The sequence below is a fragment of the Ciconia boyciana genome, chromosome 1 (genome assembly GCF_034638445.1).
Source record: "Ciconia boyciana chromosome 1, ASM3463844v1, whole genome shotgun sequence".
Taxonomy (NCBI): Eukaryota; Metazoa; Chordata; class Aves; order Ciconiiformes; family Ciconiidae; genus Ciconia; species Ciconia boyciana.
Genome location: NC_132934.1, coordinates 196,480,141 through 196,499,552, shown reverse-complemented (window position 1 = coordinate 196,499,552; position 19,412 = coordinate 196,480,141). Strand labels below are relative to the sequence as shown.

At 42.7% G+C, this 19,412-nt stretch overlaps 1 protein-coding gene across 1 annotated transcript in view; it reads left to right on the top strand.

The window, feature by feature from the left end:
* Positions 1–19,412, top strand: part of MTUS2 (microtubule associated scaffold protein 2) — a 201,456-nt gene that overhangs the window by 122,715 nt on the left and 59,329 nt on the right. The window contains exons 5-6 of the mRNA XM_072854822.1: positions 13,513–13,611; positions 18,778–18,986. Coding sequence (XP_072710923.1) covers positions 13,513–13,611; positions 18,778–18,986 — 308 coding nt within the window. The remainder of the gene's footprint in view (positions 1–13,512; positions 13,612–18,777; positions 18,987–19,412) is intronic.

The following is a 19,412-nucleotide window of genomic DNA, read 5'->3' as shown; positions in this document are numbered from 1 at the left end:
TGGGTATCTGCTCCACCATGGACCTCCATGGGCTGCAGGGGGACAGCCTGCCTCACCATGGTCTTCAGCACAAGCCGCAGGGGAATCTCTGCTCTGGCATTGTTTCTCTCACATATTCTCACTCCTCTCTCCAGCTGCTGTTGTGCAGTTTTTTCCCCTTTCTTAAATATGTTATCACAGAGGCGTTACCACCATCATTGATGGGCCCGGCCCTGGCCAGTGGCGGGTCCATCTTGGAGCTGGCTGGCATTGGCTCTATCGGACATGGGGGGAAGCTTCTGGCATCTTCTCACAGAAGCCACCCATGTAGCACCCCCTGCTACCAAAACCTTGCTGTGCAAACCCAATACACCTGGTTAACTTAACACTTGCAGGAAAGGACTTACTGCTACAATCAGTGGCTTGGAGAATCTGGCAGGGAAGATGAAGCTGAAACCGTTTGCCTTATGTAGTCCAGCTCAGTGAAAGTCAAGGGAGGAGGATGTGGTCTTCTGTTCAACACAGTCAGGAGTGACTGTCAGAAAACTGTTTACTTCCATCATCTGCAATCACTAACTGGGGCACGGACCAATCTACCAACAGAATATATGGATAAAAGTTGGTACCATTTTTTTTTGTTTCCTTTTCACGTTTTCTTCCTTTTTTTTTTTTCTTTTCTTTTGAGCTTCCTTTCCTCTCTTCTGGTCCCTAGCTAGATTATGTCATTTCCTGCTACAGCAGTATTTGATTAGTATCAGATTTGCCACTAGACATCTCCAGCAAAAGTCTTTCTTTTCCAGCTAGTGGCATTGGCATGATAAGCTTTAAAGGGCTATTTCAGGTTTTGTAGAGGAGCTTTTCTGGCCTCTGGGGTTTTTTTGTCACAGGCAAGAAGACTGTTAGAAATCCTGGGTCTTTTACTACTTGTGCAGCCTCACACGAGTGAGTCCTTGCCAGGGAGGTTTCAGTATTGGTGCACTACAATGAGCTGGAACCGTGGTGTTTGATATGCAATCATGCTAATGTGGACATACAAAATTAGCATAGACAGGACTAATTGAACAGTTCAGGCTGTCACCTCTGAGTTTGCACAGTTCCAAATCTCAGACCAACACAGGAGAGCCGAAATTACAACTTAATGCAAAACAATATTGACCAAGCAGAAAGAGGATAATGTTTGCGATCACATCAGGGCATAAACGTTGAAGGGGAAAAGAATTACTGAGGCTGGTGGAAAGATAAAGTTGACTTTTAATTTCAGTTTTTAATCTATGAAACGATTTAATCTATGAAGTGAAAGACTAATTTTTTGCTGAATTTTACTATCGGACAAAGCTGAAAAATAAAAGTCTATACAGAATTTGGATGATTATGAGAAATTCTCCCATTTTTTTCCTTCCAAACAACCTTCATTTGCTTATTGTCCTGAGGTTGTCAATAGATGTTTTCTACGTCATTAGTCAGTCTCGGCATAGTTTCCTTCAGAGCATTTGTTATTGTCTTTGCATGACCCTCCACTAACCTTGGGTATGTCTGCTTCCATGGGGGCACACAAATGGAAACTCTTTGCCTGGGCTTCAAGCTGGCCGTAAGTGAACTTGTGGGTTGAGAGCCATAAAGAGCTGTTAATGCCATGCTGTGTCTGAGTTAATAGGCCCAGTGGAGACAGAGCAGCATAGCTTCAGAATTGGATTTACTTCCCTCCAGAGTGTGCAGAGTGTGGTGTTCAGTCCTTGTGTCTGTGGGTGCATGCGTCCATACAGGTGTGCCCTATGCAGGAAGTGCAGTGTTCAGGCTTGCACTGGAGAGCAGTCAGTTTTGTTCTTCCCATGTGATGGGGATTGCCTACATGCTTGCTTATGCAAGCCACAGTAGCAGAGAGCCAGGAGGGATGCTGCTGGAAGGTATTAGATCCATCACAACTGGAAAAGAGTTGAAATTACTATCATGTCCCACTCTGGAGGTCAGGGGCTCCAGTCACCTGCCCAGCCTCCTCCCAGCAAGGCACCTCTGTTTGTATCAGCAAAGACTGGATGCAGCAATGTATGGAGCCCATTGCCACCACCTCACTGAACCTATAGTCCAGTCTTGATAGGGAGACTCAGTGAGGTGAGGTAAAACTTGCCTGTTTTATTCTGGAAGCAAACTAAACATGTAAAGTAGGGGTACCTGGCTGTGTTATGCAAACAGTCAGACACAGATCCTGAACAGGGACAGCTGGCAAGTTTGGGAAGTTGCTGTTATACACATATACACTATATGCTGTTATACACAATATACATTGCTGTTATACTGTGTATACACAACTGGCAGAAGCAAAAAAACCTATGTTAGTCCAATGCTCTGGTTTACTTTTTATATAAGCCAAGGTAGCAGCAGATGTATCTGTGGTCAAGTCATAATTTTTTTAATTAAAATGGTGTTATGGTTCCTCACAATGCTAAGTATCTGATGGAAACAAAGGCTGAAATAAATCAAAGCAAAGATAAAGACAAGGGGTTTTAGCAAGTCTAACCCTGCCTCTCTTGCAATAATATATGAACGCTGCCTGTAGATCCCAATGTGATAGGGAGCCCTATAGAATGTAAAATCTTCTGGTTTAAGTATCCTTTGGACAGTTTTGCACATCTTTTAAATGATGAAGCACAAAACCATCTTTTTAAGATTGAACTCTTTATTAAATGAGAAGGAAGATGCTACAGATCAAATGAAGCAAGTGGAGAAAGGGCAGTGAAGTATTTGTATTGCTTTGGGCTTTCTGATCCCAGGCAAACAAAGGCATCTAACAAAAGCCCTTCAAAATTGTGTCAGATACCATTTTTTAAATACAGCAGAGAAAGTGCATGGGTGTGCTGAAAATGTCAGTCTCCAAAAAGATGTCCTGCAGCAGACAGAGGATGTAAAGGTTGAAAGTCTGCATGTACAGACACTGTAAAAGGTCTGTTTGTAGTGCTGTTGCAAAGTGGAAAGAACAACCATGCGCACAGGCTACCAGACTATGCTGGGCAAGTCTGGCATTATTGCGGAACATCACAGGGCAAGAGACAGATAACAATAAGGGAGCAGATAAGTAAAATCAGTGTTTCAAAAATGCTTGAAGGTATACTAAAAATTAATCCACCCCCCACCTACCTTGGGTCCCCGACACTGGCATGTCATAAAGATGAGGAACGTCATGCCTGGGGAGGCAGCCAGCCTCATTGCTGCAACAGCAACACCAAATAAACCTTCTCTAGTGCTCCCAACTGAAGGGTTGCAATGTTTTGAAAATAGTGGAATGCATAAATTTCTAATATTCTTCCAAATTATCACATAATGGCACAGACGTACCGAAGGACAGAAGAGTATGGTGGGGCACATGTCTATCCTCCATCTCAGCCAGTCTCTCCATAGCTGAGCTGGCAGCAGCCCAGCCCCCCCATGGAGTCATGTGGTTGGAAGGAATGAAACCACCACAATTTCCTGTTCCTTTTTGACCCCGTGGCAGAAGACAAGACACTGAACAGAGGCTGTGACCAAGGAGAGAGGGATGACCTCCGCCATGGGTGGAAGTTACTAGCTGGGGGTGAGAGATGCATATCTTTGTACCGTGTACCCCTCCTTGTGGGCAGGGGGAAATCCCTGCCCCCAGCAGGAAAGACTTACAACACAAACCAACTCCATCTTGAAAGTGAGGCATATTTTTCCATAAGAAAAAGTGAATCAATAACATGAACTTAGGGGTGAATTTTGCATTTGAGGAAGAAGTCACCAGCCTCGTTCAGTCAAAGTCCAGAAGGCCAGGCTGTCCCATGAGCAGCGCTACTGAAGTCAGCCATAGTAAAGCTTTTGAAAAGCAGGGAAACCACAATGATTCCTTGTATATGTTCTGTGTATTTGGAGAATGATATGATAGTTATTCTATGTATAATACTCCTAGCAATGATCTAGTAGTAATTGCTATAGGGCTTGATGTTGCATAGGTGTTTATAAACACATACTGCATCTGTCCAACCCCCTCGGCAAGACATCACGGTTACTAAACTAAAGTGCTTAGAGCACTCCACAGTTACAGCTAAAGTGCACAGACACTACATGTATTGTATACAGTGTCTTTTACAAAAGGCGAAGGGGGAGAAAGTATTTCACAAAGAGGATGGCAGTCATTTAAATATAAAGAATATTTCTGAAAGAGTGGAATATCAGGTGATGTAAGAATTGCATTTGTATTTCAGAGATGTACATCATTTTAACTATGTATGAATAGGAAATTAATTCACAAAGGAGCATATCTACCTATATTAATGAGTGGGAAATAACCAACAAAAATCACATGAAAACTTTCATGTGTTAGATGTTACCTGAGAAGATCACCTGTGCTGTAAATTCTCATTTAAAAAAAAAAAGACAACTGCTCAAGAGAGATTATACTCCTGATATTTCACTAAAAGTGCTTGTCAAATAAATTGGACTATAGGGTATAAATCACATTTAATATAAATCACATTTAATTAATGAAAATGGACTCCTATAGCTGCTGCTGTGCAGTGATTCAGATGATTAAAAAAAAAATCTGCTATGGGATAATAGCAATTGAAGATCATTGCCATGCAAATTGTTTTGAAGACATCAACTGATTGCTTTCTGACTAGTCTATGGAAAGAATGCACTTGATTAGTTTTCAGTGTGTTACACAGCCCTTTTCGTGTGTTATTAGACCCCTTTCATATTTGCATACCTGTCAACATATAGAAAATGGGAAAAAAAAAGCATACTTGAATAGAAAAACTGAGACAGATCCTTAAATTCACTTAAATGTATTAGCTGCTTTGAGAAATACAGTGATAACATAATTAATATTTACCATTTCTATTATTGTTTCATATTTTGTTTAAAGACAGGTAAAAGCAGCTCTCTGTCAGGAACTTTGCAGCTAAGATCCACCTTCAAAAAGACATATAAGCTTCCTCTTTCCACAGATGCTGATAAAAAGATATGATCTTTGAGGCACACATGTCCTGAATTTTCTGTTTTAAATTTCTCTGAAAATGTGGGAATATCTGCAGAAGGCAATGTTCAGAGACAGCAGATTAACAACTTCCCACCGTCACAGGGGATTTGTTTTACAAACCCCTTAGGTTAATGTTCACCATGGGACAATTCAGATCCTGAATCAAACCAGGATCTAATTCTGTCATAATTTGGGCAAAACCCTTCAGTTTGACATGGTGCAGTTAGTGGTGTTTCTGATAAGCCCTTCAAGATGCATAAAAACCCTTCAGCGTAACACACCACAGCAGTTAGTAATCCAAGAAGAGGATGTCTGTGCTGTGCAATGGAAAGGGGATTCAGACGGGGAGCGATTCCTGAGCTGGTGCTGACAGGTCTGGAGAGTCACAGAGTACAGCACCATGCAGGCGTACCTGCTTAGATCCAGAAGCAGTATAGTGCATTCACCCAGTGCTGCAATCAGTTGATTATAATTTAATTGCTTTAGACCTAGGTTATTTGCTGGCCAGGAGGGTTGTTTTCATCTGCTCCAGGCTTCCAGTTCTGGAGGAGGCTCACATAGATCAAGCCTGGGAGTGACGTATTCTCCACATGAAATCATGCCAGTAGCCACTCAACAGCATGAGTGTGGCCTGAGACCTCTTCCTGCAATTCCCTTCTCATACCCAGGTTCGTCTGTAGTTGTCTGGGAAAAAGCCGTAGAGTATCTCAGCTTGCTGCAGATCTCAGATGGACAATGAGGTGGGTGGAAAACTAACTGGACCATCAGGCTCAGGGTGTTGTGATCAGAAGCACAAAGTCCAGCTGGCAGACTTTGGCATCCATTAGGGATTGATACTGGGCAAATACTGCTTACCATCTTCCTTAAAAACCTGAACAGTGGGATAGAACACTCTCTCAGCAAGCTCACAGATGATAGCAAATCAGGGGGAATTGGTCAATATGCTGGAGGGCAGGGCTGCAGTTCAGAGGGACCTTGCCAGGCTGGAGAAATGAGCCTGCAGGAACCTCATGAAGTTCAAAAAGGCAAATGCAAAGTCTTGCCCCTTGGAGGAATAACGCCATGCAACAGGAGAGGCTGGACCCAGCTGGCTGGGAAGCAGCTCTGCCAAAAGGCCCTCTTTGGGGGTCCTGGACACAGCAAGTTGAACCTGAGCCTGCAATGTGCCCTTGCAGCAAGAAACACTAGCTGCATACTGGGCTACATTAGCAAGAGTGTGGCCTGCAGCATCAGTGGTCCTACCCCTTTACTCAGCACTTGTGTGGCCACTCCCAATTGTGCCCTGTTTTGGGAATCCCAGGATAAGAAAAATGTGACATACTGGAATGAGAGCAGCAGAGGGCCACCAAGATGGTCAAGGGACAGGGGCACACAACAGGACAGGTCAGGATGAGGGGCTGGGAGAGCTGGGGTTTTTCAGAGAAGGCAAAGGGAGATCTTATCGCAGTCTTCAGTTATCTAATGGGAAGACGTAGACAGAACAAAGCCAGGCACTTCTCAGAGGTGCAGAGTGACAGGGCAAGAGACACCAAACACAGGCTGGAACACAGGAAATTCTCATTGTTTGATCACCTGTGAAGATGGTCAAACACTAGAGCAGATTGTCTAGGGAGGTGGTGAATCCTCCATCACTAGAGATACCTATAACTTAGCTGGACAAAGCCCTGTGCAACCTGCTCTAGTGTGACCCACTCTGTGCAGGGGGCTGGGCCAAAGGACTTCAGAGGTCCTTCTGACAAAGCTGATTGTGCAATTCTGTGTGTTATGAACATCTTAGGCCCACAGGTGAATAAATGTACCACCACAGGCACAGCAACCAATGTGTTGTTTTGTAGTGCTGGGGCCTCTTTTGCACATTCAGGAGGAGTAACTCATGAGCAGAAACATCTAGCTAAAGGGTAGGTCTGCGCTGGGGAGCTGAGTGCATGGCTACCACAAAGGCAAGAGGACTTGCTTGCAATTCAGGAAGAAAAGAACATATGGCTCAATCATTGTGTGTAAGGATTTGAGAAGTGGTTTACATCTGACCAGCTCTGCATAGTTTTATTCTCTTCATATGATACAGCTTCCTCTAGAGTCTCATCCCTGTCTGGTCTTGTTCAGCCACATTCTTCTCCAAGAACATAGAAACCACAGAAAATCCAGCCTGGTACCTCTAAACTCTGCTGTGTTTTGAAACTTTGGTTTACCTTCAGGATACTGATGCAGCTCTGGGCTCCCTTGTTTGTGCCTGCAGTCCTGATCCAAAGTCCTGAGCATCAGGTGGCTGCTTGTTCCAGTCCTCGGCTCTGTCCACCAGGCTGGACTTGCCACCCAACAGTCTATGAAATTAGAGAGCTGAAGGATTTTATATTTTCTATGCCTTGTTATGGGGTTTGGGGTGTGTTACAGCATACCTATTTCAGCTTGGTTATTATTCTTATTTAATGTTTGTCTCACAGACAAGTGACTGTTGTTCCCCATAAGAAATCTCATAATTTGTGTGCAATGACAGTAGCAATAAAGAATTCATTTGAGCAGCTTGTTTCTACTTGGCCCATTAAATTAAAGACAATCAAAAGCATTGTTCAAAAAACTAACCCAGTCAATTCCGGTGCTTTTACAAGTACCAGTAAATCATATGTAACAGGGCAGACTGTTAAATACAATCAGTCAAGATGAAAAATAGGAGGCCGGTGTTGTCACAGCTCTCACCAGCAAGCTTGCAGTATAAAATGTGCTTCTTTTAATCAGCTTCTGCAAAATCCAGACAACACAACCTCAGCAGGAGGGAGAGGGATGAGCTAAGGTCAGCTGAGGGGGGGAAAGTGAGCACCAGTGCGCTTGCAGGGATGGAGGGAGAAGAGTCTGCTGCTGCTGTGTTCCCCTTTGCAAACGCTTTCCATTAAAACCTGAATAGTGAATACACGGTGGGTTACATTCATGTTGTTCCTGTACTGAACATAGAGATATGCAGCACTACACTGCAGGTGAAAGCGAGATGTTCAACTGCAAGTTTTCCAACCCCTTTCCTGGGAACCACTCTGAAACATGCCGTAGTACAACTCTGTGAGGAAGCGACAATAAAATGCCATGGGATCCATGTCAAATGACAGGAAGAGAAGGAGTAGTTGTTTTAACTCTGCCACTAACATTGGATGTTCTGAGTTTCCCTGAGATTTTCTATTCAGTCCAAAGAATGGTTCGTTTTGTCAGGTTTATTTTTTCCTTTTTTTTTTTTTTTCGTACCAGTTAAAGACTTTTCTTTTTAATATAGAAAGAAAACAATCACTTTCAGATGAGTCAATGAAATAGTCCTTGTCCTTCTTTTTTTCTTATCAGATTGACTTTAAATTTGAAACAAACACAAAGGGAAAAGCACAAGCGTTAGCAGTTCTACTTCAACAAATACTTTCTTCTCCATCTACTTATGTATTCACAGTCTTTCACTGTCTCACAGATCACAGGAAGTAGAGAGTCTCTAGGGAGAATTAGACTGCTCTTACTCTACAGAATCCATCATATTTCCAGCTTTGCTCATTTTGTCTCAAACAATGCATGCATGGATGTGTCATTACTCACCAAGGACACGACTAGTCGTGGGTATCAGGGGGAAAGGCAGAAGAAAGCTTGAAGTGAGTGACTGAAAACACTTCCTTGGGGTTTTTTAAACTTGCAGACTGTGTTAGTTAACTTACAAAATACGCCTGAGAACAGCTGGAATCCAACTGAATGCAGCCAGTCCCATCGAATTGTTAATGATGTCTACAGTATGTTAGGATTTGTTTTGGAATAAATACTCAATGCGTAATTTGTTCGCATGTTTTCAGTCTGAAGAGTGAAAGCAAATTGAAGCCTATCCCACTGTACTGGCTTTTAAAGACTCAGAAAGGTACAGGCAAATACAAGCAGCGCTGATTTTGCAGCAGCTCTTGAGAAGATGTCTCAGATAAGGTCTATTTAGTTCTGGTTCCTAGGCTAGCATTCAGCAATGATGGGGGAATGGAGAAGTGGCTTTGTCTGTCTGCTGTTTTTCCAAGTGATTGCTGAATGATTTAACATGTCTGGAGTGTTTTGCCTTGTATTTCTAATGATTTTGCCTTTGCTCCTTCTGTTCGGTTTGAAGCAGGCTGTGTGTGTTAATTAGGAAATGTAAATGCCTTTACAGAACTGTGCATTTGGATGCATTTTTCAAAAGCAAATGCTGTAACCACACCAGTAGAAAACATGAGCAAGTATTTATTCTCACAGTTATCTTATGGCCTGAAATATCCGTTTCTATATAAGTATAGCTTTTAAAAGAGAGGAAACATTGGGAGATTTGTAACCTTAAATGGAATGTAAATTCATATAAAAATTAGTAGTTTGTGGCTTTGATTCCTGGCTACCGGAAAGACAACTTCTCGCTCCATGAGCTCCTGTAGTGGAGGGGGTTGGCAGAGCCTTGGAAGCTGTTCCTGGAAGCCTGGAAGTTAGTGGTGGTTCCTGCTCTGCCAGGAGCCTTTTGCTGGGAGGCTCAGTGCTAAGAGCCTTGATTACGCAGCCAGCGGGGAATAAAGCTAATGTACAGACATTTAGCACAGAGCTAATTGGAGTTCCATATTTCCAGCTTGTGGGCAATAACACTAAGAGTTTGAAGTAAATTTTGTTCCTGGTCAGAGTTAATATACATTTTAAAAGACAAATTTAGAACAAAATTGGAACAGTGTGCAGGTTCAAGAAATATACACTTGTGGTGCTTAATTGCCTTTTATAATTGTATTTTACATATTTTTTATTATTTTATGATTGTACACACACCACCTTTTGACATTTCAAAATACATATGACAGTCAAAGTATTATTTGAGGTTTCACATGCATTCAGGCCCGTAATAAGGGATGAAGTGTTTGTCTTGTTTCCTGAGTTACAGTGGAGCATCAAACTTTTTATGGACATTATAACCTTTGAGTTACTTCTAGTACACTCTGAGGTAGAAATGATCAAACTGTATAACCTCTTGCTGTGCCATACCCTGTGGTACTGCATTATGCTGATCATCACGCCAGTGCTCTCCTACAGGTTTTTTTAAACCTGAAATTCTAGATTTCTGTGAAATGACAAATTGGGAGCCCAAACTCTTGTCATTTAAAAATGAATTTTCCCTGCAGGAACTTCGCTTGAAATCAACATGTTTTCTGAATGTTTCTCTTTTAACCAACTGACAGCTGTTGTTTCAAAAGAGAAGAGAAAGAACAAACCCCATTTTTAGAAAAACATTCAGCACAAGCTCTTTTTTGAGGTCTGGTGCCAGGGATGGCTCTTCCCCTAAGATTTCCCTGTGGGTGATGAGCTTAGCAGAACGGTAACAGTTTGCTCCTGCGGACTGTCCTTTCTTTTGCCTGCTGCGTGCTTCCTAAATCCCTCTCTGCTAAGGAGGGCCACAGAGAGGCCACCAGGACCCTTCTACTTATGAAGGAGAAGTTGTTTAATCGCTAGCTCCATGTGCCCGTCTCCCCAGCCCCTTCCCAGCAGGGCTGTGCTGTGCACTGGCTCTTCCCTTGCTACGCAACCCCTCCTCACTTCCCCGGTTGCTGCATTGCCGCCCCTACCAGACCTTAGGAGCTCTCCTAATCTTGTAAACTGAAGGAGGGTGGTTATCCTCCTTTCCCCCCCCTTGTTATTAATCCTACTCTTCTGTCCTTGCCAAGATATCTATTTGCACCTTTGCTCGCAACCTGCTTCAGGCTCTGCCGATCTCCCACCTTCTGGGGCCGACATCTCCTGTGCAGCCGCCCCTGACGGGCATTGCTGTCTGCACCCGTGCGTGACTCAGGCTGCTCTCCGCAGACTTCACCTTGCCCTCTGCAGAACGACGGTGCTCGCTGGACTGCTTTGCTTCTTTGCTCTCTTTCCTTTCAACTGAGCTCTAATTGGGGAATTGTTCCTCGCTTTGTGCTTAAGGGTAAGAGGCTGAACTAATTTCCCAGGTGTTCCTCATTGAAAATGTCTCAAAAACAAAAGTAGTTAAGTATGCTCTGCTGAAAGCATAGGGAAAACACATTTTCCCTGCCATTGTCTGTGTTTGACATTTGCCATAGCAAAATTTACAGAGGAGCTTGGTATACGGCCCATTTGTGCATCATATTTTTATTTTGAAAACCACAGAAAAACCAAGGCCTCATTGCCGTGAAAAAGTAATGCTCGAATCTGTAACCATATAAACTATACCTTATAAAACAAGCTCTGGTTTTGTCTCACAGCTCCCATCTCAGGTTGCTTTTGCTTGGTCCTTAGTAATGAAATGGCACCATAAATTTATTTTATATCCTGCTCTGTCGTAAAGTTCAGTGTTGTAGGTGGCAGACACAGGAAATTTATATCCTCAGTCACTTCACTGTGAAAAGTACTGATCGCAAATGAGAATCGTAGCCTCAACATGTCCAATTTACAAACAGCAGAGAAAATGGAGATGGACCAAAGTAAAGGTATGAAGAAGAGTTGAGTCTTCACCAGCCCCTGATGACTAATGGTGCGATTTGCCTATGAACAGTGGGAGAGAGTCAAAGAGGATCTTAGACCTTCTCCTGTGCTATCCTTCTGCAAATAGTTGGACACGGGGCTTGTGCATGTGCACGTGCTTTTCGCAGAAGCACTCTGCAAGCGAATGCTGAGAGACAGTGCTAGAAAATATGAAGCTCAGCTTCTGGTGCGTGGCAAATGCTGTGTCCGCAGCTTGCTGCTCGCAAGTCCTGATGCAGACAGAAGTGGAAGGGTGAATGATGCATCAAAAATAAGCCTAATACTGCAACTGTGACTAGCTGTGGCTTTGGAGAGGGCAGAAAACTAATCATCCAGTAAGTGTCCCTGAAGATTATGATCCCCATATAAAATTATCATTTTTCTCCACTATTGAAATAGCCAGATCACATTTGCATTAAGCAAAATGGAATATAGTGTTAGCTTTTGGACTGCCACTGTCTTTAAGCACCACCAAGAAAATATGACTTTGTTTTCCTGCTTCAGATACTTCAGATTCTGTGGGACATTTTCCTACAAGACATCCGTAAACGTACTCATGAAAGAAGTGAAAGTTAATAAGGCAAACATTGTTTTTCCTTTATGACAAGTAGTTTGCCTTAAATCTCTCCTTTTCCTGTGTATCCAGGGGCTGTGACACAGTCCTGCAGGCTAAAATACAACCCCCAACAAACACTCATGGTGAAACAGGAAAGCAAATAGGAAAATACATTAATGTCTCAGGGATTTGCTTTTTCTTGCTCTTCCTTCTTACTTCCTTGGTGAGTATTTTCTGCATGAAATCCTGTGGCTGTGACTGTCACACCATGGGCAAACCAGCAGGGCAGGGCTTTCATGTTACTGCACTCAGCATGGTCCCCACAGCTATTTGATGGGAGTTGTGGGTGGGCAGGAGGGGTGAGCTGAGCTTGGGTGGCTGCTTTGGCTTTCAGATGAAGTTGTATCTCCCTCGTACAAGAGGCAGTCGGTGACTGCATAGCTTGGACAACTGACCGACCATCCTGAGCCTGTAACCAGAGGGCTCCACTGGTGGGAGGAATAATAACAGACACTGAGTTGCCTCCCACTGAAAAATTAAAGGAAGAGGAAAAGCTAGCACAAAGTTTCTGGAGATCATAATCCAAGAGCTCTGGGGCATCATGCTGTCAGTGGGAAGAATTAGTGGCTGCAGAAAAAAGGATAAATGCAGGGGTCAGGAGTAATCTGGAGAGCTACAAACACAGAGAGGAGAGAAGGGAGGGCAGGCAGCCTGGCACATGCCTGGGTCGTAGATGAGCACGAACCAGGTGTTGGTTCAGCCTTCTGGACAGCAAGGCAATGGTATGGCCCTGTTGTGTCCTGCATTGGCACAGTGTGTTGTAGGTTTGTGCGCTAAATGTGCTGCACCTCTCTGGCCCTGCCTGACTTACTGCACAGGCAGAGACCCACTCTCCTTTCTGGGGCACCACATCCAGCACAGCCTTGACACATCCTGCCTGCTTCTGGTTCTGGAGAAGCCTGTCTCTTGCCTGTATGAGACCCTCTTGGGAAAGTTGGTCATCAGAAAAGGCAGTTTCCTAACCTGGGGAAAAAGTTGATAGAGCAGGGCCCTGCAGGTAACTTCAGTCAGCTTTGCACAGTCCTACTTAGCTTCTCCTCCAGCCCAGAAGATCTTTGGCTGAGGATGCACAGAAGGTAAAGAGGCAGAACACAGAGCTCAGAACAGATAGGATGGGCTACCTGTGTAGCTGTTTGTGCCTTAATGGCATTTGTCACTGTGCAGATGGCTGGAGAACCAGGATAGTGTGTAAGGCCTTCTTCTGACCTTCTTTAGTGCCATGCACGTCAGCTCAGCCACATGCACACAGTCATGCTTGCAGAAGTGGCAGGTTGGCATCCAACACAGGAGTACTGCGTAGCATCATTCTGTGTGAAGCCCAGGATGTGTATTGGTGAAATACTTGCATTTTGCCATTTGGTATGTATCTTAGTGACATAGTTCTGCACAATTGCAACCAGAATTATAAAATGGGTTTCTTTCTACCTTTATTTTTCTTCTAAAACAGGTCTGAAGAAAGAAGTACAAAAAGATCAGGATGCTAACAGACCAGCTGTCTCATCCCCTAAGAGATCAGCAGTAACAGCCACCAAGCTCCATTCACCAGGTATTTATGAACCCAAAAGCACTGTTTCAGGAAGATTTAAATTTGTCGACTTTGCATCTCTTGTTAACGCACTAAAATCTGAGACCTACTATTGCTAAGTGAAGATTGATTGTGTCCAAGGTTCATTAATCTGGCTGTGAGTACAGCAGACTTTATCATACCAATGCATGAGCTGAATAGCCTTATGTTTTCTTTGTTACAACCATGCAATCATCTCTCCTTCAAAACAAAGAGTTGTTGCTATTACATGTTTAAGGGCACAGGAACATTTTTTTTTATCATTATGATTTTCTTATATAAAAAGAGAAAAGATAGATATAGTGAAATAAAATACACCTCAGACAATTACCTGGAGTGATAGTATATTACTTGGAATCTACTCTTAGCGTTGAGCAGAGGCACCAAATTTCCTGGGCCATTTCTATGCATAATTGGAAAAGGGATTATCTATAGAAATAACCTTCAGAGTGCTATTGGGGCATTGTCAACTTACCCTTCAATACTGGGGACAAACACATGGTTTTAGCATTTCTAAAGAATACCTTTGTTTATTTACTAAAATTAAGATAATTTATTTCTATATATGTCTACTAAGTGTACATTAACATATATATAAGGTACCTAAAGGCTTTTGTAAGGCTGGCCTTCGGCTGATCTAAATGCTTCTGAAATGAGTGGGCATGGTCCCACTGATTTCACTGTGCTTGCAGTTTATCTTCTGTTCTGTTACCTCATTTTTCAGACTCTACTTAAATAATTTAAATGTCATCTCTACAGCTATATAATACTTGAGTTATAATTATGGGGGGTAGAACCCCATGTTTCTTCATTTGATGGTAAAGTATAAAACATGTAGAACAGCTCTTCAGGTCCTATAACTTTCATCAAGAATCTCTTCATGTTTACTAAACTCAATCCCTATTCTTCTCCTCCCCAACCAACAAAATCAAGAAAATGGAAGGTTAAATTTAATCTCTCCAGGCACCAACAGGACTCAGAATTCTTCTCCTTACTAAGATACTAGGGTAAAAAGATGAACTTAACACTGTCCTCTGAATCATATAATTTTCAGGCTATTTTGCACCTGGTGAGATCACCAAGAGACATCCAAAGAAAAATTTGTTGCAGAGTGTGCCAGACCAGCAGCTCACCAGCATTTATAACACTGGGAGTCCAGTTTTAGCACCAGCACTGATTGTGGCTGTAGCAGCATGTTACAAAGCAGCTGATTTGCTTCCACTAGAATTAGAAAGCAAAATGAAACATAGGCATATTCGGACTGTGTATTTGTCTTGTCTTAAGGAGGCCTGCATTTCCACAGGTGACTTAAGGATTTTCAAGGCTTAAATTTTTGGCATATCCAATTCATGAGGCCTCAAAGGTTTCTTCATTCTCATGAGAGGTTGAGTAACTGCCCTCTCTCCATCAGACTGATTTAAGATTTTTTAAGCTTGGTTGTCTGGAATTATGGCAACCTAAAATTGTTTATCACTGTAAGGATCAAATAGGAATATAAACCTCATCTTCATTTATTTTTTTAGACTAGCCTTTAGCATTCTTTGAAATAACGACAGCAATAACAAAGCAATAAAGACAGACAATCTTTTCACCTATTTAACAATTTCACAAAATAATCAAAGCAGCCATTAAACAGGACAAGGAGTGAGTGTAGCTGGGGCTAAGGGGCAGTAGCACAGCTTTTCCTCCATCAGGATCACAAACTTGTGCGGCATTTACACTTTGTGATAGGAGAGCAGGTGTCCCCCAGGTAACTCCACCACAGCTACATGTGGCCATAGAAGAGGCTCTAAAATTTCTGAGTGCCGTTTCTAGGTTGTTTTCCCTCTGTTACTGGCCTCCTCACATGCAGTTCATTTTAATCAGTGCTGTTTTTTTACTGTCATACAATTTTTTTTTAGCCTTGAATCTGATCTTTAGAATTTGGATCAGTCCTCCTGAAGACTTGCAAGGGAGTTTTGAGATGCAGAGTCTTGTAGAGATCTCAGTTTTATCTATTGATGCAATACCATTCCTGAAATCTGTGTGTAGGAGCAGGTGTACATAGATGCAGGTGCTCTCCTTCCACCCCATTGCAGGACAGTGCCATCTGTTTCTGATGTGTCACTCTACAGATTGCTTGTTATCAATCTTCTCAAAGTAATTTCCTCACTTTCCTTACCAAAATGTCAGAAATTGGACAGTTAAAAGGCAAATAAATTGCATTCCCCATCTAAATCCTCATGGACTGTGTTAATTATGAGTATATACTTGTTATGTCTCCTTAGTTCAAACACCCAGGTAGATAAAAAAGACCTGGGAGTTTTGAAGCGGATCAAAGGGGTTCAGTGATTTCAGCGTATAGTGGGTCTGCCCCCCTGGTCCCACCATCAGCAAAAAGGACATTCAGGATCAGGCTCAGCGTCATTAATATATACCCTGTTTTGTGCAGAGCAACAGAAGAGAGACATCAATGGCAGAATAAGCTTAGTAAGCTGCTTTTCAGACCCAAATGAACCGAGAAATTCAGATTTATCCCTGAGGAGAACAGCACAGTTTAATTTACAAGGGCAGCTTATAATACTGACAAGGACAACATAGAGATGTGCACTTCAAATGTTCCAGTGAACAGGAAAGCTAGAAAGATATAAGACAAAACAACCTGATGGGTTTCTGTTTTAATTAAAACTGGACTGATTTCAAGGGCTTCCCCCTACACTTCTCCCTATGCCTTCTGTTGTAACATTACCATGCTGCCTGAAGAACCTGAGATTTTTATACTAAAAAGACAGATATTTATGGCTGTTGCTTTCATGAATTTCTTATTTTCTGAGAATACCTATTGCCTAGTTAAGAGCCCCTTTAAATGAATGAAAGAATCTGTAAGAAAATACCATTCCTGCACAAAAAGGTGTACAGGCTTTAACTGACATGAAAATGGATAGAGGCCAATAGCTATGCTGGTTGAACTCTCTTAATGACAGAAAGTCCTCTCTAACATCCCGTATTGTTTTATTTAGGTCTTGCGACATCAGGAAGTTAGTCTTGACATGTTGCAAAAGCTGGTATTCCTCTTTGCAAATGCAAGCCATAGGCACAAAGAGTTTCAAAGGCTGTTTTGCACTTGTGGCTCTTTGCAGTTGCAGCATGAGATACTTGGAGATATGAGGGAGCATCTCTGCTGGAGCTAGCTCCCTGTAAGCTTAGCGTGGAGCCAGAACGTAGTCAAGCAAGTTGGAAGATATGCTCCCAGTGGCTCCACACAAGCTGGGGGTCTGAAAAAGTAGGAATACACTCCTGGGGTATTGCTCTGACAAATACTGCTTCCCTGCCTGATCCAGTAAAATTCCCCTAAGGATCCATTTGCACACCCAGGCCACAGTCTTAAAGGTCTAAAATATCTGAAGCACACCTGCCAAAATTACCTCTGGAACAGTGCTCTACTTCACAAATTGGCTCAAGCTCATACCATCTCTGTGGAAGGATTCTTCTGATTTTTAGGAAAAGGGTAGGTAGTATCCCTGGCAGAATACTGTCCCCTGTTACATTCATTGCTGAGGACTGGTTGGAGACATTGTTTCTGTATTATTTTTCAGGAACTGTATACTACGGGACTATAAAACTACAAGATACCTTTTTTTCAGATTCTTGCATACCCAATCCTTTCTGCTAACACAGAAATGTTCATTTTTCATGAACATTGTCCAATGTCCGCCATCTCTAGTAACACATGGGAACAAGGTGTCTGACTATTTTCTCCCACTTTCCTACTGAGTCTAGCTCCTAGGCTAAAAGCTTGAGACTAGTGGGAGGAGATGAGGAAGAGAACCAGAGATTCCTGCCCCGTATTCAGGAATGAGCTAAAAAGCATCAGCTGAGGAGAGACTGAGGGCAGCAAAAAGAATCAGTAAGCTGTGCAAAGGTGTTGCCCAGCTGACCATAAATGTTTGCAGAGGAGAGTTCCCAGAGAACTAGGAAGATAAAGACAAAACAGATTGTCCAAGCAGTGGCTAGAGCAACCTGACACTACCAGAACGCTACCCCTTCTTGCTTCATCCTCTTAACTGAATATATCCAGAGAAATTGATAGTTGACTCAAGTGGGATATGAACTTAATTTAGGGTGAAAGCCTCACTTCCCTGAAGTGGCTTATAATGAGTAACCTTTAGTTCTTGTACCATTCATGTGAATATGACACTGTATTTGAGCTGATATCCTAAAGACAAGCTACACTAGTGGTTCCACATCTTTATACAGGAGCAGGCTTGCTTCAAGCCAACTTGGAGCACATTAGAGAAGCCAGAGTCTGTCTGGACCCATTTCTGCAGGCAGACCTGCTTTCTGCAGGCAGTGATTCTGGTGTGACCAATGATGCGGAGAGAGCAGCCAGTGGTGTAACCAGTCAGCATTATGTGGTACCTGGTGGCATTTCTATACATATCTGTTTTGTGCTGCAACTTCAGAAGTGTTAGAAAGAGGAGAGCAAGGGGAACTGGGGAGGTAGACTGCAGTATTGTTCATAAAAAGAAATAGTCATATCCCAATAGCAAGCAACCCATGCTGTGTTTGCATTCAGGGAAGGACAGCTCCAGCCCCAGATTGTCCCATTTGGAGGCAAAAGGAAATCTGCAAAGGCAAAGTAAATCTGGCACCTCTGTCGAGTCACCAAGCTTGGGGTGCAGGTGGCCAAAGAAATCATGTGTAGAGTGTAAATGTCATCCAGCTGTTTTCCACATCCACAATAGGATAAGATGAATCTCAACCTGGAAGTGCCCATTTCTGTCACTGCCATTCAGCAGAGTTCAGCATCACACGTCAAGATGCAGACCTCTATTCTTGATGATGTCTAATGTACGTGAGATGAATTCCTCCTCTAACGACCTCAGTTCTCAGTAAGACACTCTTAGGAGAGCTCTCCTCAACTTGTAGCAGACCTTCAGGCTCAGAGCCTGAGGTGAGATGACTGTTACAAAGCTTTGAGCTTTGGCCCCTAGGGAAACATATTTTGCTGTGCTCTTGCTTTTTTTAAAAGTCGTTACAGATCTGTGTGAGTGCTACAGACCTTTTTTTTCTTTTATAGGGCTGAGTCCCAAAGGCCTTAGAAACACATAAAGGTCATGTCCATACATATAAAGTGACCCTGATGGTCTTTTCTTCTTTCCTTTGTAGGACATCCCAAGCAGAGGCCAACCACCCCAAAGAATGGATTCTCCCCCAAACCAGGAGAGAGTCGAGATGCTGAAAAGCAGTTCGTTCAGAGATTGAAGGAAAAGTGTGATGAACAGTCCCAGCAGTTAAGCAATATTCGAGATGAGCTTAAAAGGGCCAGCTGTGGCTTTGATGTCTTTGCTATAACAACACAGCACTTTTTCAGGCAGGTAAGTGCAATGGGTACTTTTTACCATTGGAAAAATACTTTGCCTTTACACCAGTCACTTGCCCAAATTTATTCCACAGTCATCGAAACTTTGTTCTTGGGAGCAAAGCATATGATTTCTTTGCAACAGTTATTATGAGGAGGGAATTATTATTTGATGCCATGTATTTGAAAATCAAAGTTCAGGAACTTGGAAGAGGAAGAATTGTGACTGAAGCACTTGTCACAAACATGGAGGGCTTTCACGATATTTTTAGGAGTGAAGCAGATGCAGAAACTTTGAAGTCCCAGTCCCTTACCGCTACAGCTGGAATGGAAAGTGTAACTGAGATATTGATACTTGCTAACAAATGCAAAAACAATCTATACATTTAGTCAGCCAAAGGTATTGGATGAAGGAAAAGATCTGCTTTCTCACAGTACTTAT